Source organism: Scyliorhinus torazame, chromosome 9 (assembly GCF_047496885.1).
Source record: "Scyliorhinus torazame isolate Kashiwa2021f chromosome 9, sScyTor2.1, whole genome shotgun sequence".
NCBI classification, from domain to species: Eukaryota; Metazoa; Chordata; class Chondrichthyes; order Carcharhiniformes; family Scyliorhinidae; genus Scyliorhinus; species Scyliorhinus torazame.
The window spans coordinates 21789553-21815919 of record NC_092715.1 but is presented as its reverse complement, the minus strand read 5'-3'; the positions used below and the strand labels follow the sequence as shown (position 1 = coordinate 21815919).

The 26367-nt window shown below is 44.3% G+C and overlaps 1 protein-coding gene across 8 annotated transcripts in view; it reads left to right on the top strand.

The window, feature by feature from the left end:
* The window catches only part of zfyve28 (zinc finger, FYVE domain containing 28), a 266810-nt gene that overhangs the window by 60356 nt on the left and 180087 nt on the right, over positions 1-26367 (top strand). For all 8 annotated transcript variants that reach the window (XR_011948985.1, XM_072515681.1, XM_072515678.1 and 5 more), the window contains exon 2: positions 14360-14500. Coding sequence is in view for 7 of the 8 variants with exons in the window: in XM_072515676.1 (XP_072371777.1) it covers positions 14360-14500 (141 nt within the window). In the remaining variant the exon portion in view is untranslated. The remainder of the gene's footprint in view (positions 1-14359; positions 14501-26367) is intronic.

Sequence of the window (26367 nt, the reverse complement as noted above, 5' to 3'; positions counted from 1 at the left end):
CTTTGCTGTTAGGTACATTTTGTCTAATCTTCTCATCTGCCACCCACCTTTGCACAATTATATGCTTATTCTTTAGTTTGATAACGTCTTAAACACAACTTTTATTTAGTTAAGCGCGGATTCCACCCCTTAGAATGTTTCTTTCTTACTGAAATGTATCTGTTTTGTATTCTGAAATATTCCTTTTAATGTCTGCCAATACTCGAACCGATTTTGCCAGTTCACTTTAGCTACCTCTACTTTCATGCCCTCATAATTGCCCTTAAAGTTTAAAATTCTAGCCTGAGACCCATTCTTTTATCCCTCAAACTGAAAGTGAAATTCCATCATTTGGTGACTGCTTCCTAGGGGCTTTCACTATGAGGTCATAAAGTGATCCTATCTGACTGCTCAGTACCGGACATAGCACAGCCTGCTCTCTGGTTGGCGCTAGAATGTGCTGTTCTCCGAAAACAATCTGTGAATTCCTCACCTAGGGTACTTTTGCACATCTGATTTTTTCCCAAAGGAAAAATTGTAGACTAAAATCCCCCATAATTAGCCACGTGCAAGTTCCGACTATTTCTTCTTTTATCCCCCATCCTACCATGTTGTTGCTGTTCAGGGACCCACGAGTGACTTGCTGCTTTTATGTTTCTCCTCTCAATCCAAAAACCGCTTGTACATCATGGTTTCCTGAACTTAGGAATGCCAACATTAATTAACAAAGCCACCCCTCCATTTTTTTAATAATATCCAGTCCTTCCTAAATGTCACGCACCTTTCAATTGCGAAGGCAGTGGTGTAGTGGTATTGGCGCTGGACAAGTAATGCGGGGACCCTGGTTCGAATCCTACTTTGACAGATGGTGAAATTTGAATTCAATAAAGATCTGGAATTAAAAGTCTAACGATGACCTTTTAAACCATTGCTGATTGTTGTAAAAACCCAGGTCCACAGCAATCTGGTTGACACTTAAATGCTCTCAGGAATGGGCAATAAATGCTGGCTCAGCCAGCAACGCCCAAACCCAATGAACAAATAAAATAAAATATTGAGGCCTCAATCTATGTCACCCTCCAACCAGTCTGATGGCTATCAGGTCATCTTGGTTTCTATTTGAGCTGTCAGTTCCTCTGTTTTGTTTGGAATGCTCTGTGCATTCAGATACCGAGCCTGTAATTTAACCGTATCTGCCGATTCACTCAGACTTGCACTCGCTGACCCTTCCTGTGACAGTGGGGTGAATTCTCCGCTTCCTCGGCCGCAGGTTTCTCGGCGGGGCACTGGCAGTGGGATTCTCTATTCCAGCAGTTGGCCAATGGGATTTCTCATTGTAACCACCCCATGCTGCTGGGAAACCCAGGAGCGGGGGTACGCTGCCGGCGGAAAGGAGAATCTCTCCAGTGGAGCCAGTATGTTTATCCTTTCCCATATAATGCCTTTCTCTCTTGCCTTATCTCTGCTCTTTGATTTACCACATCTTCCCAAGTTTGATACCTTGCCCCCACTGTTTGGTTTAAAACCCCTTCTCCCTCTGTTATACATAGAACATAGAACATAGAAAATACAGCACAGAACAGGCCCTTCGGCCCACGATGTTGTGCCGAACCTTTGTACTAGATTAATCATAGATTATCATTGAATTTACAGTGCAGAAGGAGGCCATTCGGCCCCCTGAGTCTGCACCGGCTCTTGGAAAGAGCACCCCACCCAAACTCAACACCTCCACCCAACACCAAGGGTAATTTTGGACACTAAGGGCAATTTATCCTGGCCAATCCACCTAACCCGCACATCTTTGGACTGTGGGAGGAAAGTGGAGCACCCGGAGGAAGCCCACGCAGACACGGGGAGGACGTGCAGACTCCGCACAGACAGTGACCCAAGCCGGAATCGAACCTGGGACCCTGGAGCTGTGAAACAATTGTGCTAGCCACAATGCTACCGTGCTGCCCTTAAGAACAAATAAATCTACACTATATCATAAATTTCTCCTCAACTCCGTCCCCTAAGTGGCTTCCCCCTGGTGTTGAAATTGTGGCTCCTGGTTCTAGATTCTCCACCCAGGGCAAACATTTTACAACACTGGCTTCAGCACGGGTGGAGACTGTCCCAATAGTACAGCTCCCACTTTGCCCAATACTGGTGCCAGCACCTCATGAACTGGAACCCACTTCTCCCACACTAGACTTTGTGCCACACAGTCATCTCTCAAATTTTATTTCCCCATGCCAATTTGCACGTGGTCCGGTTCCACTGTTTAATGTAGTGCTAGCTCCTCACTCTCTATGCAGAACCACTAATTTGGATATTCTGAATTCTCCCTCCGTGTACCCGAACTGGCGCCGGAATGTGGCAACGAGGGGCTTTTCACAGTAACTTCATTGCAGTGTTAACATAAGCCTACTTGTGACAATCAAGATTATTATTATCTTTCCTAGTCTTACCTATGACATTGGTACCTACATGGACCATGACTGTGAATCCTCCATCTCCTACTGAAGGTTCCTCTTTAACCCTGAGCAAATTTCCAGATCCCTGGCACTGGGCAAGCAACACAGCCATATTGCCCATCTTTCATTGCCCTCGTGAAGGTGGTGTCAAGCTGCCACCTTGAACTGCTGCAGTACCTGACGTGTAGGTACATCCACAGTGCTGTTCGGGAGGGAATTCCAAGATTTGGCCCAGCGACTGAGGGAACGACTATATGAAAGGGGATCCTGCATGACCTTCACAATCTCACTCCTATCAGTCTCACCGAAGGATAGGGTGATGGACATATCTGGTGCAGAGTTCAGCCAGTTCCTTTGTGCTGTCTTCATTTTTGAGAACAGAAAATCCAACCTCGCTCATGCAGGTTGTTGTGAAGGGGTTTGGCAACAAAATCCTTATTTTACTCTGCACTGGATACTCCTGGGGTATGTTACTCCAGAATGCTGGCAGCTTCATGGGCTTTTGGTGTGGTTTTAATGTGCTGTCAAAGGTCAGGGACAGCAGCTTAGTCTTTATCATTTGGTGTTGGCTGCAAGTTGATAACTGACTCTGGGGTCTCAAGCTCAAAATACATTTTTTTTTTACCTACCACTTCTCTTTCAAAATCTGAATCTTCTCATTTACCAATTCTTCCCTGCATAGAACACACTTGGGCTTTGCATTTGCACAATTGATAAAACCATACCTCAAGAAATCCTCTTTATACTGCTTTGTTCTGAAGTTAAGCTTTTCCTTTGTAGGCTGTTCACCAGAGACCCTGGAGCTCTGTACAGAGCTAGCATTGCTCTGTCCTGCTGTGTATTCTCCAGAGCAGCTGTCTCCAGCACACTCTGATGTCAGATCCTGGCCAGTGGGTGCACTGCCTATTTGTGTAACAAAACGATCCATCTTGCTCGCAACTAGAAAATGAAAAGTGCTCTCCTTTATGATTTGACTGCAAAAGCAGATATGTACAATGCACGGCGTTGGGTGTATGTGCAGGATGCATGACCTGCTCATTGATGCAGCTTATCAGAAGTCTGTACGCAGCCTCATTTCATTCTCATTTAAGAGCCGGTATTGGCTGTTGGTTCCTTCTCCCGCGATTGGGACCAGCGCCGGAACGCTCCGCGACCCTCCCGACACGTGCATGTGACCTGCACTATGGAAAAACACTGTTCCAGATGGTAGTGGTCTTGGGTTTGGAAGGTGCTGTCAAAGGAGCCTTGGTGAGTTCCTGAATGCATCTTGTGAATGGCACACATTGCCACTGGTTGTTGATGGTGGGGGGATTGAATGTTTGGGATAGCAATCAAGCAGGCTACTTTGTCCTGGATGGTGTCAATATCAATGATATCCTTCACGTGATGTGATCAGTCCACTCATGGGCCTCATGGACCTCCTCACCCACACAGGTAGAAAACACCTCGTACCTGTTGAATAAAACCGGAATTGAAGCTCTTCCATCACTTAATGCTGGCTTGTCTTACCTACCTGGCCAGCAGTCACATCCTCCTGTCCCTGGCCATTGCCCAACTCTAAGATTCTACCTAACCTAAGGGGTGTGACTGCCTCCTGGAACAAAATGTCCAGAGAGAGTTGTGAACACCACCCAGTCCACCACACAAACCCACCTCCCATCCATGAGTCCATCTAAACCACCTGCTGCCTGGGGAAAGCGGGCAGCATAATCAAAGACCCCTCCCACCCGGGTTATTTACTCTTCCAACTTCTTCCATCGGGCAGGAGACACAAAAGTCTGAGAACATGCACAAACAGATTCAAAAACAGCTTCTTCCCCACTGTTACCAGACGCCTAAACGACCCTCTTATGGACTGACCTGATTAATACTACACTCCTGTGTATGCTTCACCCGATGCCGGTGTCTATTGTCATGAGAAATGGAAATAATGTGGCATTTGGGCTGTGGGAGTTGTCCTTGGGGGGGGGGGGGGGGTTGTTGTTTTTGTTTGGGGAACCAGTGTTGGGCAAGGGGAGCAGATGACCAATTTGAACTGGTGTCGTTAGAGGAACGGGACGTCACCAGTCAGTGCCTTGAAGCTCATCTGCCTGCCATTCAATTAAAAATCATGCCAAGTCTTTGACCATGTTGCGGGGGAGGAAGAAAGATGGTTGGCCACTATTTTTATCTGCGGGTTTGTGTGGAGTCGACCCCAATGGGAGTTTTTGTTTATGGAAAAAAAACTTTTAATTGGAAACAGGCACGTGCTGGAACTTGAGACCGTTGCTGTTTGAAGAAAGGTAGCGGTTGGCAGCACGAGCGGGAGTCTCGCGCTGGCGCTCGCAGGGACCGTTATTTTTTTTAAATGACGGCAGTTAAGAGCAGTTGAGGCAGTTGAAAGCAATTCTGTTGGAAAAGGCAGCCGGAGAGGAAGGCAGCCAACGACCGGAGCAGAAGAAAAAAGCCAACAGCATGCGGAGGCTGACCGAAAGGCTCCGCAAAACGAACAAAGTGCCAGTGGCTATAAAGAACAAGGTCATAAAGAAAGAAAGAAAGAGCAGGAGGAAGAAAGAAGAAAAAGCTGTGAGGCTCGTTTTTAAAAACCAGGCAGCCCAGAAAATATGAAAATGAAATGAAATGAAAATCGCCACTTTGAAGGCAATCAGTTGCATCAAATCATTACACACTTAAAGATGAAAGTCCACCACCACCTCAGGACATCAAGGGATAGGTAGAAAATGTTGGTTTCTACATGGTGTGCACATCTTGAGAGGCAGATCCTGAGAATTAATTGACAAGAATAAAGTGAAACATTTAATTTATTAGAGGAATTGTCAGGGTCTGGGATGTATGGCAAGCAATGCATACAGTTTGTATTCTAACCCAATGATGAGAATAACTGTTATTGCTGCGGCAAGCTCACCCCATTCGTGATTCACTGCAAATTGTGCCGCTTGGAACATGCAGAATGCAAATCAGTTCATGTGAACAGTGTTTTCCTGTGAATCTGATTAAGGAGCTGAGAGAACATTTGAATAGTAACTAATGATCTTGGAAAAATGCAACTGAGAGGAATAATGATATAGGCCCCTTTGTGCTTCAGCATGCACCCTTGTGCGCAGAATGAATTGCAGTCCTGGTCTGGCATTTTATTCCCAATCTGAAGTGTGCTGTGATGGATAAATAGAAACAGGAAACCATGTTCTTCTAAGAGGGAAAGACAAATGCGCACTGACTTAGCGTGGAACCCATGGAAGGCTGTGAACAGGTTGTCTAAGCGGTCAGCATAATCAAAAGATCTCTCCCACCCGGGTTATTCTCGCTTCCAATCTCTTCCATCGGGCAGGAGTTGCAAAAGTCTGAGAACATGCACTAACAAATTCAAAATCAGCTTCTTCCCTGCTGTTAGACTCTTGAATGGCCCTCTTATGGACTGAACTGATCTCTCTACTCGCCTTCTCTGCAGTTGTAGCACTATTTTCTGTATGCTTCACCCGATGTCCAGCTGTTCACATTGTGTATTTATCGTATGTCCTATATTTTTTTCATGTATGGAATAATCTGCCTGGACTGTACGCAGAACAATACTTTTCATTGTACTTCGGTACACGTGACTCTAAATCTAAACCTATCGCCTCATCTGTGGGCAGTGTCTGATAGGGAAACAACAACAACTTGTGTTTATAAAGTGGCAAACACCCAAGACATTTAACTGGAGTTTTTAAAATTTGACCACAAGTGGCATGAGATATTGGGGCAGGTGAAGGCAAAGTGGTCGGTTTTAAGGAGCTTCTGAAAGGAGGGGGAGAAAGAGAGACTTGGGATGCAGCTTATGGTAGAGGACCCCACTGGTGGAGAGAAGGAAGTAAGATACTCAAGATGGTAGTGTTTGGAAGAATGCAAAATTCACAGTGGGTTGTGAAGGTTACTGAGGTGGGAAGGCAAGATGCTGTGGAGAGATGTATGTTGTCGTCGTCAGCTATCCCTCCATTAGAGGGTGATGTCTACTCAAGGTTCATGTAACGATGAAAAGTAATTAGCAATTTAGCTCTTTTTGTGCATCTCCAAGAATAGGTTATGTTCTACACCAGATAATATGGTGTACATTGTTTTCTGGTATGTGATTTTTCAGAGTGTTTAATACTATTTTTCTAAATTTATCCATTCATGGAATGTGGGCGTCACTGGCTAGGACACTTATCATCCATCCAAAATTGGTATGCAGGTGCAGCAGGTAGTAAAGAAGGCTAATGGTATGTTGGCCTTCATTGCAAGACATTTCAAGTACAGAAGCAGGGATGTTTTGCTGCTATTGTGCAGGGCCTTGGTGAGGCCACACCGGAGTATTGTGTGCAGTTTTGCTCTCCTGAGCCATGATCATGATGAATGGGGGAGCAGGCTTGAAGGGCCAAAAGGCCTCCTCCTCCTTCTATCTTCTATGTATCTATGTCCTCAAGGTAGTGGTGGTATGCTGCCACCTTGAACCACTGCGGTCCATATGGTGAAGGTGCATTTACAGTGCTGTTAGGAAAGACGTGCCAACATTCTGACCCAGCGACAGTCGAGGAACGGTGATATTTATTTCCAAGTCAAGATGGTGTGGTTTGTAGAGGAACTTGCAGATAGTGGTGTTCCCATGTGTCAGCTGTCCTTTTCCTTCCAGGTGGTAGAGGTCACGGGTTTGGAAGGTGGTGCCAAAGGAGCCTTGGTGAGTTCACAGAATCTCAGAATTGTTATAGTGCAGAAGGGGGCCATTTTGCTCATCAGATCAGGACCAGCTCCAAATCAGCATTGACTTGGTGCCATTTCCTTGCCTCCTTATACCCATTTGGGTTATTAAAGTTGCCCTTTATAATTATCGATAATGTTTGCTGGGATTTCCCAGCAGATTTGTTCTTCGACATCCTTCTCGCTAGTTGGTGGTCTGCTGCAGTGCATCTTGTAGATGGTCGACACTTTATTGTCACAAGTAGGCTTACATTCACACTGCAATGAAATTACCGTGAAAAGCCCCTAATCGCCACACTCTGGGCCTGTTCGGGTACACGGGGAGAATTCAGAATGTCCAACTTACCGAACAGCACTTCTTTCGGGATTTGTGGGAGGAAACCGGAGCACCCGGAGGAAACCCACGCAGACTCAGGGAGAACATGCAGACTCCGCACAGACAGCGACCCAAGCCGGGATTCGAATCTGGGACTCTGGCGCAGTGAAGCCACAGTGCTAGCTACTGTGTCGCCACACTTCTGCCACTGTGTTGGTGATGGATTGTTCTGTAAAAACATATGACTATTGATGTAATTCTGCAATTCTTTAAAGTAATCATGCCTAGAGTATCTTGTTACTTCATGCACAGATCTGCTGCTTTTGATTTTGTGGGATGTTGATGCAGAACCCAGGGAATTTGCAGATTATTGTCAGGCTACTGGTGAAGCTATTGAGCAAAGTTGAAGTTTTGCCATGGGTGACAGAGAACCAGTCAAATAGAAACCAACCATATCTGATTTACTTCAGTATCTTGGTTATAAATCAGCTCAAAGAGAAAGGAAGGTTGAGAGGTAGCTTTTTCTGCAGTATTTCTTCACCACATATCTGGAAGAAATGGTTTCTTATATTAATAGCTTTATTTCAGTGATTAGTGCTTGACCAAAACTAGCCATTTTAGTCATTCATCTCTCTGGAGTAAAGAAGACTTGGAAACATAGAAAATCGGAGCAGGAGTAGGCCATTCAGTCGTACGAGCCAGCGTCATTTAATTTGGTCAGGGCTGATCCTCTAACTCAGTGACACACTCCAACTTTCTTCCCCATACACTTTGGTGCTGAAAAAAATCTAGAAATCTCTCCCTTTTTTCCTTAATTGTATCCAGTGACTTGGGCTTCCATGGTAACAAAATCCACAGGTGGTTCACCTTCTTAAAAGAGATTTCTCCTCATCTCAGTCCTAAATGGCCTATCCTGTATCGTAAGACTGTGGTCCCTTGTTCTTGAGCCCCCCAGCCAGAGGAAACAGTATTCGTACATCCAGTCTGTCCACCTCTATCAGAATTTTAGACATTTCAATTAGATCCTTCTCATTCTTACGCAGGCCCAGTCAATCCAATCTCTCCTCTTATGACAAACCTGCCGCCCCAGGAATCAGTCTTGTGAACCTTCGTTGAACTCCTATGGCAAGTCATTTTCTTAGATAAGGAGACCAAAACTGTGCACAGAACTTCAGGTGTGGTCTCCCCAAGATCTTGTACAGCTGCAGCAAGACATCCTTGCTCCTGTACTCTAGTCCTTTTGCAATGCAGGCCATGATACCATTTTCCTTCCAACTTCTTGCTGTACTTGCATGTTTGCTTTTAGTGACTGGTGTACCAGGACACCCAGGTCCGTTTGTATGTCAGCATTTCCCAATCTGGCTCGAGTTAAATAATTATTTGCCATTCTATTTCTCTGTCCAAAGTGGCTAACTTTGCATTTATCCACATTATATTGCATCTGCCATGTATTTGCTCGCTCACTCATTTTGTCTGAATCACCTTGAAGCCTCTTGACATCCTCCTCGCCACTCTCATTCCCACATTCCTGTCATTGGCAAACTTGGAAATATTACTTTTTCTTCCCTAATGCAAATCGTTGTGAACAGCGGGGGACAAAGCACTGATCCCTTGGGACCCCACTGGTCACGACCTGCCACTTCAAAAAAGACCCATTTGTTCCTACTATTTCCTCTCAGCTGACTGTTCTCAATCCATGCCAATATATTATCCTCAATTCCATCTCCTTTAAATGTTGCACACTAACCTCGCCTGTGGGACTTCATCATATGTTTCCTGAAAATACAAATGGATCATACCCACTGGTTCACTGTTATCTGTTGTACTAGTTACGCCCTCAACAAAAAAAAACTTTGGTCGGGCGGCACTGTGTTGCAGTGGTTAGCATTGCTGCCTCACGGCGCTGAGGACCCGGGTTTGATCCTGGCCCGGGGTTACTGGCCGTGTGGAGTTTGCACATTCTCCCCGTGTCTGCGTGGGTGTCTCCCCCACAACCCAAAGATGTACCGGGTAGGTGGATTGGCCACGCTAAATTGCCCCTTAATTATAAAAAAATATTTGCGTACTCTAAACTTATTTAAAAAAACCTCAGTAGGTTTGTCAAACATTGTTTCCCTTTCAGAAATCCATGTTGTCTAATCCTGTTGACATTTTCACATCCTTTATAATAGACTCGAGCATATTCCCTACTGCTGCTGTTCAGCTGAGCGGTCTGGAATTCTGTTTTCATAGAATTAGAGAATCCTTACAGCACACAGGCCATTCGGCCCTTCGAGTCTGTACCAACTCTCTGAAAGAACACCCTAGCTAGGCCCACTCCCCTGCCCCATTCCCATAAACCCACCTGACATTTGGACACAAAGGGGCAATGTAGCATGGCCAATCCACTACCTGCACCTCTTTAGACTTTTTTTCTCCCTCCCTCTGTTTTTAAATAGCGGCGTTATGTTTGCTACCCTCCAATCTACTGGAACTGTTCCAGGATCTAGAGAAGTTTGGAAGATGATAACTATTGAATACCCAATTTCCATGGCCACCTCCTTTAGTACCCTGGGAATTAATAATGAAATGAAAATCGCTTCTTGTCACAAGTAGGCTTCAATGAAGTTACTGTGAAAAGCCCCTAGTCGCCACATTCCGGCGCCTGTTCAGGGAGGCTGTTACGGGAATTGAACCGTGCTGCTGGCCTGCCTTGGTCTGCTTCCAAAGCCAGCGATTTAGCCCTGTGCTAAACAGCCCCTAAGCTTTCATTGCCATTGATTTCTCCCAACACTATTTTTATAGTAATACTAATTGCCTTCAATTCCCCCTTCTCACTAGACCCTTGGTGCTCCAGCATTTCTGGGAATTTATTTGTGTCTTCCTCCATGAAGACAGAACTAAAATAGTTATTTAATTGCTCTGCCATTTCCTTGTTCCCTTTTATATATCCTCTTGTTTCGGACTGTAAGGGACCTATGTTTGTCTTTGCAAGTCTTTATCTTTTTTTTATCCTTGTAAAAGCTTTTACAGTCCATTTTTATCTTGCAAGTGTGCTCTCGTACTCTTATTTTCTGCTCTTAATCAATCTTAACTTCTCCCAATGCTCAGGTTTGCTACTTTTTCTGGCAGCTTTGAGACGACTCTTTTGATCTAATACTAAATGTTTTCTGTAAGCCATGACTGGGCTGCTTTCTTATTCCTTTTTTATGATTTCCAGGTGTCCCAAAGTGCTTTACAGCCAATGAAGTATTTATTCTGAAGTGTAGTCACTATTGTAATGTAGGAAATGCGGCAGCTAATTTGTGCAAAGTACCACAAACAGCCATGTGCTCATGATCAGATATTGGATTAGTGTGGGTGTTTTTTGAGTATTAAATATTGGTCTGAACACTGGGGAGAAATCCCATGCTCTTTTTCAAAAAGTGGTATGTGATATTTCGAATACCAGTGGGAGGGAAAATAGAGCCTTGGTTTAATGTCATCAGAAATTTGGGACCTGGGGGTGGTACGGTGGCACAGTGGTTAGCACTGCTACCTTGTGCTGAGGACCAGGGTCCTTTCACGGCACCGGGTCACTGTCCGTGTGGAATTTGCACATTCTGCCAGTGTTTGCATGGGTCTCACCCCCACAATCCAAGAAAATGCAGACTCGGTGGATTGGCCACACTAAATTGCCCCTTAATTGGAAAAAACTCACAATCGGACCTCTGCAGCATTTGCTCCATATTGAAATGGACCGTTGGCCTTGATTTTGTGTTGGACTGGAATCTATTGTGGGGTAGGGAAGCATGGGGAGGAGAAAAGGCTGGAAGTATTCAGTTGTTAAACTGATCACAATGCTCTTCAAGTATTTTTTTTGGCGGGGGGCGGGGGGTGTAGTTTGACTTTGCATTGCCAACTAATGTTGCCCTGATACTTGTCAAGCATTGCATCTTGGAAGCAGCTTCAGAGACATTTTGACCATGCAAGACACGTGGCGAGAATCATTGACGTAAAATCCATCTGCACAGCTATGACACAAACAAAGCATTTTGGTCTGATGGATTGTTTACTGGATTTTTTTGTCTTTGTATTTTGCAACAGGCATAAGGATAAAAATGGTCACTATGAGCTCTGTTGGCAAACTGTAATGGGTATTCATGCCATGCTAATTAGTTGCATGGATCAATGGCTGACATTGTTCTTGGGTAGGGAGTCATTTGGAATGACTTGTCCCATTGACTGAAGCCATTCATTTGTAAATATTCTTACTTGACAGCTATATTTGTATGGGAAAATGCACTGAATCATGTCCGACCACTAAACGTAAAGAAAAAAGTAAAGTTTGGCATTTGTGGAGTATATGTTCAAAACAAATTAGCGATTTTGAAGTCTGAAGCCAGCACAGAAGTGTTTTGAAATAAATCTAGGGTACCCACTTCATTTTTTCCAATTAAGGGGCAATTTAGCGTGACCAATCCATCTACCCTGCACACCTTTGGGTTGTGGGGGCGAAAAACACGCAAACACGGGGAGAATTTGTAAACTGCACATGGACAGTGACCCAGAGCCGGAATCGAACCTGGGACCTCGGTGCCGTGAGGCAGCAGTACTAACCACTGTGCCATCATGCTGCCCTTCCAGCACAGATAAGTTGCAGGTTAATTACTTTACTAGCATACAGCTATATAAAAGGACAGTGTTTTAAGGGGTCAGTTTTATTTTGAGGGCAAATTGAAGATATGTTCTTGTAAAATATATTTGTAGCTCATAATGTTCACTTGGCTAATTAATGTTCATATAAAACTGCTGGTTTACAGTCCAGCTACAACCTAATTTATTTCTCTGTTTTGCTAATGACTGGAAGGTCAGTTGTGCTGTCTTAAGTATGGCCTAGCAATATGGGATATAATGGTGTATATTTACCTGGACATTGATAAAGATGCACTCTCCAGCAGTGTATAGCACCTTTAAAGGAGGAAAACATTGCAAGACGTTTCACTGGGGTTTTATCAGAGAAAATTGACTGTCAAGACCAGAAGACATAGGAGCAGAATTAGGCCACTTGGCCCATCGAGTCTGCTCCGACATTCAATCATGGCTGATATTTTTCTCATCCCCATTCTTCTGTCTTCTCCCCATGACCCCTGATCCCCTTATTAATCAAGAACCTATCTATCTCTGTCTTAAAGACACTCAGTGATTTGGCCTCCACAGCCTTCCGCGGCAAAGAGGTCCACAGATTCACCACCCTCTGGCTGAAGAAATTCCTCCTCATCTCTGTTTTAAAGGATCGTCCCTTCAGTCTGAGATTGTGTCCTCTTGGTTCTAAGTCAATAAGGAAATTGACTAAAAAACATGGTGAATGAGAATGTCTCAGTTCAAGTAAAAGGTGGGAAGCTTTTGAGAGCTTGGGATCTGTGCGTGACTGCAAATGGAGGGAAGAAAGAAATCCGAGATGCTTAAGAGGCTCGAATTGGATTAATCCAATGTTCCTAGATGATTACAGTTGAAGGCGGTTATTGAAATAGGAGTGAGACCTTTGAGGAAAATTTTAAAATTTTGAGGCATTACAAGACCCTTTTTTAATGAGATGTGAACATCTTTGGCAAGGCCAGCACTCTGCCCATCTCTGATTGCCCTTGAAGATGGCGAGTTGCCTTTGTGAACCAGGGATCAACGTAGGTCAGAGTGCAGGCGTGATGGCTGAACGGTACTTGGTGTGAGTCAGTATGTGGGCAGCAGGGCTTCGGATGATCTGAGGGCAATGGAGGGTGCAAGATAGAAGGCTGGTCATGAACACATCAGGAGCGCAGGTGGGAAATGAGGTCCAGTTATGTGAGCGGCTCATGATGTTGAATCCAAATAGATACCTAATTTAGTAATCAAAAGCATAATGTGTTTTCTGAAATAGATCGGGCATCATTTTCAAACTTGGTACACACATACTTTGATTTTAATTGTATCAATTACTCCGAGATGAAGCCTGCCAGGTTTCTGAATATCCTACAAAGCTCATTTCTGAAAAACAGATCTTCAAACCATCAAATTTGGTCAGGAAATCAACAGTTGTCATGCTGTTTTTGTCACCCAGTTGAGTGTCAAATATCATTGTTATGGGTTATTCACCCAACTAAAGGTATTTCAAACGAGGGTTAAGAATGACTAAGTAAGTGTTGATAACATGCGTTGACATATTGCAAGCAGCTTGATTCATGAGCAAACTCATTTTACACTTCAACTATTAATATGCTACAACGATGAGAATGATTGAATGCATTGCAGCATGACTCACTAACTACTCCGGTGTTCTTTCGGATGAGATATTAAACAGATGCCAGACGGACTCTCCAGATCCCATCATCCTATTGCCAAGCGCAGGGGACTTATCTCTGCTGCCCCCATCCTTCAATCAACACCTGAAAGACATTAACTGGCCATTGTCACATCACTGTTTGTGGGAGCTTGCTGTGCTAAATTGGCTGCAACATTTCCAACATTATTGCAGCAATTGCATTTCACAAAGTACTTGATTGGCTGAAAAGCAATTTGAGATCTCCTGAGCTTGTGAAAGATGCTTTTGAAACGTGAGTTTCCTGTTTTCAAGTAATTACAGAAGCTTGCATCTGAGGAAGAGCTTTACCACCATCTATGCTAGCATGACAACTGTTGATTTCCTGACCAAAATTGATGGTTTGAAGATCTGTTTTACGGAAATGAGTGTTGTAGGATATTCAGAAACCTGACGGGCTTCATTTCGGAGTAATTGATACAATCAAAAATAAATATAAATGTATATTTACTTCCTATAGATGAAACGTTATTTGGATTAAAAGATGTTCACAAACTGGATGGTGGTCTTGCTTAAAGCTATGGGTGAGTGGCATCTCCATTTACTTGTAAATGTGTTAATTGTGAATTTTCTTTGAAATTGTAGAGGTCAGATCCACAGCTCCTTGCCCAGTTCTACTATGCAGACGAAGAGCTGAATCAGGTTGCAGCTGAACTGGATAGCTTAGATGGACGAAAAGACCCACAAAGATGTACGCTGCTGGTCAACCAGTTCCGTTCCTGCCAGGTAATTGTGACAATCACACCACTTTTACATTAATAACCCCGAAAGCAATATACTTTAAAGCCATAATCTTAACTTTATACAGTGACCATAAGACATAGGAGTGGAAGTAAGGCCATTCGGCCCATCGAGTCCATTCAATCATGGCTGATTTCAACTCCATTTACCCGCTCTCTCTCCATAGCCCTTAATTCCTCGAAATCAAGAATTTATCAACTTCTGTCTTAAAGACACTCAACGTCCCGGCCTCCACCGCCCTCTGTGGCAATGAATTCCACAGACCCACCACTCTCTGGCTGAAGAAATTTCTCCTCATCTCTGTTCTAAAGTGACTCCCTTTTATTCTAAGGCTGTGGCCCCGGGTCCTAGTCTCCCCTGCTAATGGAAACAACTTCCCTACATCCACCCTATCTAAGCCATTCATTATCTTGTAAGTTTCTATTGATCTCCCCTCAACCTCCTAAACTCCAATGAATATAATCCCAGGATCCTCAGACGTTCATCGTATGTTAGTCCTACCATTCCTGGGATCATCCATGTGAATCGCCGCTGGACCTGCTCCAGTGCCAGTATGTCCTTCCTGAGGTGTGGGGCCCAGAATTGCTCACAGTATTCTAAATGGGGCCTAACTAATGCTTTATAAAGCTTCAGAAGTACATCCCTGCTTTTATATTCCAAGCCCCTTGAGATGAATGACAACATTGCATTTGCTTTCTTAATTACGGACTCTACCTGCAAGTTTACCTTTAGAGAATCCTGGACTAGGACTCCCAAGTCCCTTTGCACTTCAGCATTGAATTTTGTCACCGTTTAGAAAATAGTCCATGCCTCTATTCTTTTTTTCCCCAAGTGCAAGACCTCGCACTTGCCCATGTTGAATTTCATCAGCCATTTCTTGGACCACTCTCCTAAACTGTCTAAATCTTTCTGCAGCCTCCCCACCTCCTCCATACTACCTGCCCCTCCACCTATCTTTGTATCATCGGCAAATTTAGCCAGAATGCCCCCAGTCCCGTCATCTAGATCTTTAATATATAAAGAGAACAGCTGTGGCCCCAACACTGAACCCTGCGGAACACCACTCGTCACCGGTTGCCATTCCGAAAAAGAACCTTTTATCCCAACTCTCTGCCTTCTGCCTGACAGCCAGTCGTCAATCCATGTTAGTACCTTGCCTCGAATACCATGGGCCCTTATTTTACTTAGCAGTCTCCCGTGAGGCACCTTATCAAAGGCCTTATCATTATCATTAACTATCATCACCTTATCATTTCTAAGTCTCACACCATCGTGACTTGGGGCATATATCGCACTATTTGGGCTCTGGTTCAATATCCTGGAATTCTCTACAGCAAAGTGGGAGTTGCTTCACTATATGGATGGCAGTCTTGTCACCACCATAAGGGCATCTATGGATGGGCATTGTTTTAACAGCGATACTCACAGCCTGAAAAATATGTATTTTAATGCAGTGACTTTTAATTAACCTGTTTGAACACTTGTAGTGGCTTGAAATTGTACAAGCTACATAATTTAGTTCACAATTATTAATGGAAAGTTTGTGAAAACTAACTGTTTCTTGGATAATCCCAAATATTAATTCAATTATGAAATGTATGTTAATTAGAATTGTATGAAAATTGTTTGGGTCGTAATACTTGGCTTTGCACAACTCCTGTCTTTTTAAAAAAAAAAAAAACCTCCTTGCTCCCTGTTTAACATGATTGGAAACACTTATTCTGGAATAAATAGAAAGCATCGATATGGGCAGCACGGTAACATAGTGGTTAGCACTGTTGCTTCACAGCGCCAAGGACCTGGGTTCGATTCCCGACTTGGGTCGCTGTCTGTGCGTAGTCTGCACGTTCTCATTGTCTGCGTGGGTTTCCTCCGGTTTCCTTCCACAGTCGGAAGGTGTGCAGGTTAGGTGAATTGGACATTCTGAATTCTCCTTCAATGTACCACCACCGTAACTTCATTGCAGCCTAGGTGAAGTGACACTAATTAAGATTATTAAACATTTGTTGGAAAAATCCATCTGGGCACACTTTGGAGAAAATCTGTCTGTATGTGACTCCCAGACCCATGGCTGTGAGCATGACTCTTAATTGTCCTCTGAAATTACCTAGCAAGCTATTCAGTTGAAAGGGCTGAACAATAAATGATGTCCTTGCTAATGACACCCATCCCCTGGTAATTTAAAATAATTTTAAAATTATTCATTAGTGTGGTTCAGCTTTGAAACAGATTGAAGTTTCTGTCCAGTGACTGGTGATGCAGGCATATTGTGCAGTTTTAGGTGCAAATCATGCATGGATTTTTGAACTATGGATGGCCCAACATCCGTCATAACTTAACTGGTTAATACAGTCATGGTTTGGATTTCTGCCAAGCTTCTGCAACTCTAGCAAATAAAAGATTGTACTTTCCAATGAAATGACTGTTTTAACAATGTGTGAATTTGTTTTTCAAGTGAGTCATTAATTCTTTTAAGTGCCAGTGCACAGGGTTATAGACGTGTAGCTGAAAGTTGTACATGGATTTTGGTGCTGTATGAATGCTGACTAGAAACCCATTTTTCATTTTTGTTTTAAAATTCAATAAAAATAACTAGCCTTGACTCGATCCAAGTTGTAATTTGAATTAACTTTTTTTGAATGCTTGGAGCATATTGGCATACTTTATATCCATGGTAACCAAAACCCTTCAAGTCACAACAATGCTAGCCTTAGTAATGCTAGCCTCATTCTTTTAGTGTCTATTCCCGGTTTTGATGGTTGGTCAGTTTTTGGTATTTCAGCTAAGTGTCTACGTTGCAAGTATTTTTGGTTAACTGTGGCTCTTTCCTCATTAATATTCTACCGAAAAGGTTTCTCATGTAGCTGCTGTGAAAATTCTTCACCCACCACAAGTCCTAAAAGTTTTGGCAGAATCCCAACAAATCTCCGGCTCATTCCTTCTCCCAAGCAGAAATGTGGATCCTCCCGGACCATTCTTCACTCTAAAGTGTACAGCAGAGTCTGCACGTTGTTGCTCTCTTTGGTTGGCTCTGAATATGGCGGTCAATATGGTCGCTTTCCTTAATTCTAATTAACGTTTGCTCTAGAGTCGCCAGGTATTTTTCAATATCGCCACAAGGTTCAAAACCGAATACTGATCAAAGACTCGATACAACAGTTAGTTAGTTCAAAGTCGATGCTTATTTATTTTACACACACAGTTAAATATACTCATGCACGAAACTCTACAGACTAAACTATCACTACTGCTAAAGCCTATACTTCGCTTCGGGCGCCCACTCAGTCAGAGGAACAATGGTGGTTATTCGGATCTGAGGCTGCCGGGGTCGAAGTGGTGAAGGGGAACAGCTGAGGTCATCTGTCTGGTAGCGTGCGTTGACCTTGGACTTGTTTCTGGTGTAGCTGGTGGACAGGTCTCTCCTCGGTGAGAGCCGGGTCCAAGAGAACGATTCTCTCTTGGGGGCTCCTTCTTATACCCAAAGGGCTTTTGGGCGGGCCTTGGACTTGGCCCCAATCAATTGGGCCGTTTCTTGAACATTCCTATTGATTTCGTCCAATAAAGGGGTGGGTGCCCTGATGGTTGGCGTGTCCTAGGTGGCCATTGGCCTGCTTTGTTTCGGTCTCCTCTGGTACCAGGGTGTCTGCCTTCGTATCGGTTACTCAAATGTTACTCTTTTATTCCCGGAGATGGGTCATTAGTATGCCAATTGGACTCCAGTTTTGGTCTTGTCTGGGAGCTGCGGCTCCAACATATAGACAAGCTCTGAACTTGCTTGTTTTCTCAGCGTTGTCCATTTTCCCTGCAATCGTTGCAAAGTGTCCATTGTGTAATCTGGAAGTGGCCATCCCAGATGGCTACAGTGTTCTCCCTGTGTCTGCATGGGTTTCCTCCGGGTGCTCCGGTTTCCTCCCACAAGTCCCGAAAAACGTGCTGTTCGGTGAATTGAACATTCTGATATTCTCCCTGTGTACCTGAGCAGGTGCCGGAGTGTGGCGACTAGGGGATTTTCACAGTAACTTCTTTGCAGCGTTAATGTATGCCTACTTGTGACTATAATAAAGATCATATCGCAAGTCTGTCTCTTATTTTTTCCCTCTTTTTAAAAAAATTTTTGTATTCCCACACCTCCACCATATTTATGCTCTCCACTTTCTAAAGACTGGAGCATGATTTCTAGAAATAAGATGGGCTCTTTAAGGATTCCGATTACTATGCAAAATTCCTCCATCCAAAAGGATCCAGTGATTATTGAACAACTTGAAATGTTTGTAGCTGGTAAGTTTGTGGATGACACCAAGGTTGGTGGAGTGGCAGTGTTGAGGATTGTCAGAGGATACAACAGGACATAGGTTGGAGACTTGGGCAGAGAAATGGCAAATGGAGTTGAATCCGGACAAATGTGAGGTAATGCATTTTGGTAGGCCTAACATAGAGGGGAAATATACCCTAAATGGTAAAACTCTTCGGAATATAGAAAGTTTGAGAGATCTGAGCATGCAGGTCCACAGATTGAAGGTGGCAACACAAGTGGAGAAGGTAGTCAAGAAAGCATACGGAATGCTTGCCTTCATTGGACGGGGCAATGAGTATAAAAACTGGCACGTCATGCTACAGTTGTATAGAACCTTGGCAAGGCCGCACTTGGAATATTGCGCACAATTCTGGGTCACCACACTACCAGAAGGATGTGGAGGCTTTGGAGAGGGTGCAAAGGAGGTTTACCAGGATGTTGCCTGGTCTGGAGGGTGTTCTCTATGCGAAGAGGCTAAATAGACTCTGGACTATTTTCATTAGAAAGATGGAGCTTGAGGCTGATAGGCCTTCGACAGAGACCCTCCCCCATTGTGCCTCTGTGGCAGCTGCCCAAAGCTTTAATGCGCCCCATCAGCACGTCGCCCTGGACTTTGGAATGTGCCTGTCTGCAACGCTCTGTCGAGGGCAATTCTTTGCACTGGAAGACCACCAAGTTTCGTGAAAACCAAAGAGCATCTTCCAGCAATTGCTGATATTTATCTCTGTGCGTCCCTGGGAGCAGCCCATAGAGCACAGAGTCCTGTGTCATGGAGTTGCACGGGATGAACCTCCAAACACCACTTCCTCTCTCTACACCTTCTTTGCAAAGGCACATTCACAAGCAGGTGGACAGTGGTCTCAACCCCACCACAGTCACCTCAAGGGCAATGTGTGGATGGTGCAAGACTCCGGGTGTGTAGGTGTGCCATTTCGGAAACAACGCATTGGCTGCAAAAGGTTTCTTTTTTGGAGCGTGTTTCCGAAAAGGAGGCTCTTTATAATCTAGAAGAGTTATTTTGTTTACCTTTTGAGAGCCAGAGATGCAAAAGGAGTGAGTTTCTTCAGCAAAACATTGAAGCACATGCAGTAGTTGTTACCTTTCAGCAATCTGATATCTAAGGGAGGGCCTTTCTCCCCATCAGCCAAGCTTGGTCTTGGTGCTAGTTTGAAAGTTCTTGTGATGAGGCATTCTGGCAAATGATCTTGACAGGGTCTGCTCGGGGAACCATCCTACAGGTTCCACCGTCTCCCCATCTCCTTTTCATGTAGAGCCTCTTGGACTTAAGGTGCAGACCATTGCCTGATGGATTTGCGGTCGAAGGTGAATCTCTGCATAAATTTTTCCATGAGAGAGGGTGGCACGGTGCCGCAATTGTTAGCACTGCTGCCTCACGATGCCGAGAACCCGTGCTAGATCCTGACCCTGGTCACCTGTCTGTGTGGAGTTTGCACATTCTCCCCATAGCCCAAAGATATGCAGGGTAGGTAGATTGGTCACCTTAAATTGCCCCTTAATTGGAGAAAAAGAAACCTAAAAAATTAATTTTTCCACAGGGTGATAGGTGGTACTTCACAGTCCTACAACTTGGGAGTGTTCTGCGGCAGCGTGGCCAGACCCATCCTTCGCAACACTGAGGCCAGGTAGACCCCCAGCACGGAGTGACACTTTTGGTGTTTGCATACTGAGGGCCTAAGCACAGCTTGATGCTGCCATGCACAAAGGTGGCCATTGGACATGCGCGCTCTCTCTCTCTCTCTCTCTCTCTCTCTCTCTCTCTCTCTCTCTCTCTCTCTCTCTCTCTCTCTCTCTCTCTCTCTCTCTCTCTCTCTCTCTCTCTCTCTCTCTCTCTTCCCTTTCTCTCCCCCCCCCCCCCTCCCCCCACCCCATCTAGAGGATTGTACATCGCATCCTTTTGAACACTGTTCATTTTTGATCCCCACATGAAGTAGAAAATGACTTGGGTGATTGCCCAACAGCAGGAGTGAGGAATGGGCCAGACCTGTGCAACAAACAGTAACATCGGAAGTGCCTCACACCTGATGACCAGGTTCTTACAGTGGAGAGTGAGCATTGCTCCCACATACCAGTATTTGCCTACCTTCTCGCTCATTTCAGTTTCCAATGCATGCTGTGGACCATCCAAACTATATACCCAGCACCTTTAGGCCATCTGACCTCACCAAGTTGACAAGGGATTGTTCAGCATACTTCCTGAAGAACATGGCTTTGCTCTTATCATAGAATTTACAGTGCAGAAGGAGGCCATTCGGCCCATCGAGTCTGCACCAGCTCTTGGAAAGTGCACCCCACTTAAGCCCACACCTCCACTCTATCCCCGTAAACCAATAACCCCACCTAACCCAAGGGCAATTTATCATAGCCAATCCACCTAACCTGTGCATTTAGACTGTGGGAGGAAACCCACGCAGACACTGGGAGAAAGTGCAGACTCCACACAGACAGTGACCCAAGCCGGAAATCGAACCTGGGATCCTGGAGCTGTGAAGCAACTGTGCTACCATGCCACTTTACCGTGGCAGACTAGAGGCCAGTTTGAACAGGTTGTAGATCTTGATCAGCTTACGCACCGTTAGCGGGTCCGAGCAGGTGACAGTGATGTCCATGCACAGGGAAGCATTGACTTGAAGTGGGGCCTCACTTTGCTGGTGGGAGGAGTCTATTTTGCAGCACACACAATTTCAGCAGATTAGTTTTCGCAATACCGCTGCACACCTGAGGTGCCTGTGATCTCTGTTCTACCGAAACTTTCTGGACTTGGATAAGTGAAGATACTCTTGTAGGAAGGGAGTGTGCACCATGTAGGTCATACAGAAACCCAAAAGGTGGGTAATAATTCACGAAGAACTGATGCTCAAAAGTTTTCTTCACAAACTGTTACCACTCGTTAAAAATGGAATGTAATTTATATTCTTCTCATTGCACCTCCTGCTGCACAGATAGATTGCATTTAAAATTGTTAGTGGCTAATGTACATTGGGTCAAGAGTAGAAAATGTGTTTATTGATGGTATAACATTTTAAAATTGAGTTGTCTTGAGATTGCAAGAATTTCCTTTTGCCTCGGTAAGTGGTTAACTTTGGTAGAGTATGACTTTGTTGACTGTTATTTAGTTCTTTTTGATTTTCAGACAGAAGAATGAGTCAATAAAAACACCTTTACCTGTTTGAATGGATTGCAGATCTGCAGTGTGTTGAATGGAAACGGGGACTGTAGGACTGGTAGTGTTTAGATTAGCAACATTTAAGTCTGAAAACCAACATGGCAAGTCGTGAAATTGCATATGTCGAAGAAAAATGACCATAAAAGTTGCTTGATTACCGAACAGCTCCGCTGCTTCAATAATATTCTTCAGAGAAGGCAATCCGTTTATCCACTCTAGTCTATGTTAACTTCTGAGTGACCCATCAAGCTCCTCTGGAATGGACAATTAAAATAGTTCAGATGCCCGAAGCATTAAAAAAAAATAGCTTTGGTCAGTATATTTCCTGCCTTTAAATTTTTCCATACTGTACTGATGGTGTTATTCCAAAAATTAGATGATGTAGCATTGCGCCCTCCTGCTTTGTGATTAAAATATGTTGAAGCAATAAAGTATGCTCCATGGTTGCTGCCTTGTAATCCTCTATCTCTGCACAATTTAAGAACTTTTATTTGTACAATAATTCCAGACCTCCGGTGTTCCAAAGCACATTGCAGCAAAGAGGTACTTTTGAAGTGTCATTGTTGTAATGAAAGCACAGTACTTGGAATACTGATAATCTGGAAATGCACAACTAGCCAGTCTTGATTCTTGAAGGTTTCAAAGTACCCAACCTGATTGGATTGGATTGGTTTGTTGTCACCGTGTACCGAGGTACAGTGAAAAGTATTTTTCTGCGAGCAGCTCATTCGATTGTTATGTACATGGGAAGAAAAGGGAATAAAAGAAAATACATAATAGGGCAACAATAGGATACTTTAACATGTATTGAAACATTGACTGATCTGCTATATTTGCCAACTTTTTAAGCTGGACTTGTTCTTTGATGATGATGGCTGTTCCTGAAATAAACTTCTGTGAACCAAACTATTTAAATATTTTTTTAATATATAAATAATGCTTGTATCTGTAAAGTGCCTTTCGCACCAGGATGTCTTTTTAAAAAAAAAATCTTTTTATCGGCATTTCTCATATTTATAAACAGACCAGGATGTCTTTTGCACACTGAATTACTAGTGCAGCATACATAGGCAGATGTTGAGACCATATTGAATTGTTGAGTTGTCATGTTGATTTTGCACCGGAAGCAAAGGAAAACCGAATGGAAGTGAGTTTAGTTGGGTGAACGTTGGTGCTGTCGTTTTGTTTGCCGCATAGAGATGTGTGAAGAGAACTGATGCATGCTTGTTTTAAAAGCTCAAATATGATCGTTTTTGCTGCAATTGTCTTCAACTTCAATCCAAAACACCGAGAATCTCAAATAAATTGTCCCATTCCACCCTGTGGAATGCTTTTTCAGTGTTGAGCGATACCTCCCCTCTGGCTCCGTTACAGGGGAGGGGGACAGAATAGCATTCAAAAGGTGACGTATATTCACCGATAACTGACAACCCTTTACAAAACCTGTTTAATCCTCCGAAATTATACCTGGAAGACGAGGCTCCAACCAGAGCGCCAGTAAGCAGCTTTGCATCTGTGCTTAAAAGCGATGGGTTGGTATGAACTGCATTGGTCGGGTCCTTGGTGTAAAGAAGCAGAGACTTGTGTAAGGGTCAGAGGCAATGGACCGCAGGATAGGGAGTCATTAAACATATCTAACAAAGGCGTGAGCTGTTTCGAGAGCTTCTTATTAAATTCAATGGGAACACCATCCGGACCAGAGGCCTTCCCAGCCTGCATCAACCCAATGTATTTTAAGGTCTCGTCGGGGCGTAACGGGGAGTCCAACTCCCAACTTGTCTGCCTCAACAGTTGGGATGGACAAGCCATCCAGAAAATCTGCTTGATCGACTCGCCCACAGGATGCTCAGATTTATGTTGGTCGCCATAAAATGATTTTAAAGCCACGTTGACCTGAGAAGGGATAAAGCGAGGTTGTCACCCAGGTGAAATATCTGAGGGATCTGCCTGGTGAGCCAGAAGACGATTGGCTGCCTCTCGGTATTCGTAAAAAGTACCCCTGGGGTGATGTATAGAACATAGAACGATACAGCGCAGTACAGGCCCTTCGGCCCACGATGTTGCACCGAAACAAAGGCCATCTAACCTACACTATGCCATTATCATCCATATGTTTATCCAATAAACTTTCAAATGCCCTCAATGTTGGCGAGTTCACTACTGTAGCAGGTAGGGCATTCCACAGCCTCACTACTCTTTGTGTAAAGAACCTACCTCTGACCTCTGTCCTATATCTATTACCCCTCAGTTTAAAGATATGTCCCCTCTTGCCAGCCATTTCCATCCGCGGGAGAAGGCTCTCACTGTCCACCCTATCTAACCCCCTGATCATTTTGTATGCCTCTATTAAGTCTCCTCTTAACCTTCTTCTCTCCAACGAAAACAACCTCAAGTCCATCAGCCTTTCCTCATAAGATTTTCCCTCCATACCAGGCAACATCCTGGTAAATCTCCTCTGCACCCGCTCCAAAGCATCCACGTCCTTCCTATAATGCGGTGACCAGAACTGTATGCAATACTCCAAATGCAGCCGTACCAGAGTTCTGTACCGCTGCAACATGACCTCCTGACTCCGGAACTCAATCCCTCTACCAATAAAGGCCAACACTCCATAGGCCTTCTTCACAACCCTATCAACCTGGGTGGCAACTTTCAGGGATCTATGTACATGGACACCTAGATCCCTCTGCTCATCCACACTTTCAAGAACTTTACCATTAGCCAAATATTCCGCATTCCTGTTATTCCTTCCAAAGTGAATCACCTCACACTTTTCTACATTAAACTCCATTTGCCACCTCTCAGCCCAGCTCTGCAGCTTATCTATATCCCTCTGTAACCTACTACATCCTTCCACACTATCGACAACACCACCGACTTTAGTATCGTCTGCAAATTGTCTCACCCACCCTTCTGCGCCTTCCTCTAGGTCATTGATAAAAATGACAAACAGCAACGGCCCCAGAACAGATCCTTGTGGTACTCCACTTGTAACTGAACTCCATTCTGAACATTTCCCATCAACCGCCCCCCTCGGTCTTCTTTCAGCTAGCCAATTTCTGATCCACATCTCTAAATCACCCTCAATCCCCAGCCTCCGTATTTTCTGCAATAGCCTACCGTGGGGAACCTTATCAAACGCTTTGCTGAAATCCATATACACCATATCAACTGCTCGACCCTCGTCTACCTGTTCAGTCACCTTCTCAAAGAACTCGATAAGGTTTGTGAGGCATGACCTACCCTTCACAAAGCCATGCTGACTATCCCTGAACATATTATTCCTATCTAGATGATTATAAATCTTGTCTCTTGTAATCCCCTCTAACACTTTACCCACTACAGACGTGAGGCTCACCGGTCTATAGTTGCCGGGGTTGTCTCTGCTCCCCTTTTTGAACAAAGGGACCACATTTGCTATCCTCCAGTCCTCTGGCACTATTCCTGTAGCCAATGATGACATAAAAATCAAAGCCAAAGGTCCAGCAATCTCTTCCCTGGCCTCCCAGAGAATCCTAGGATAAATCCCATCAGGACCCGGGGACGTATCTATTTTCAGCCTGTCCAGAATTGCCAACACCTCTTTCCTACGTACCTCAATGCCATCTATTCTATTAGCCTGGGGCTCAGCATTCTCCTCCACAACATTATCTTTTTCCTGAGTGAATACTGACGAAAAATATTCATTTAGTATCTCGCCTATCTTCAGACTCCACACACAACTTCCCATCCCTGTCCTTGACTGGTCCTACTCTTTCCCTAGTCATTCGCTTATTCCTGACATACCTATAGAAAGCTTTTGGGTTTTCCTTGATCCTACCTGCCAAATACTTCTCATGTCCCCTCCTTGCTCGTCTTAGCTCTCTCTTTAGATCCTTCCTCGCTACCTTGTAACTATCCATCGCCCCAACTGAAACTTCACACTTCATCTTCACATAGGCCTCCTTCTTCCTCTTAACAAGAGATTCCACTTCCTTGGTAAACCACGGTTCCCTCGCTCGACACCTTCCTCCCTGCCTGACCGGTACATACTTATCAAGAACGCGCAGTAGCTGATCCTTGAACAAGCTCCACTTATCCAGTGTGCCCAACACTTGCAGCCTACTTCTCCACCTTATCCCCCCCAAGTCACGTCTAATGGCATCATAATTGCCCTTGCCCCCAGCTATAACTCTTGCCCTGCTGTGTATACTTATCCCTTTCCATCATTAACGTAAACGTCACCGAATTGTGGTCACTGTCCCCAAAGTGCTCTCCTACCTCCAAATCCAACACCTGGCCTGGTTCATTACCCAAAACCAAATCCAACGTGGCCTCGCCTCTTGTTGGCCTGTCAACATATTGTGTCAGGAAACCCTCCTGCACACACTGTAC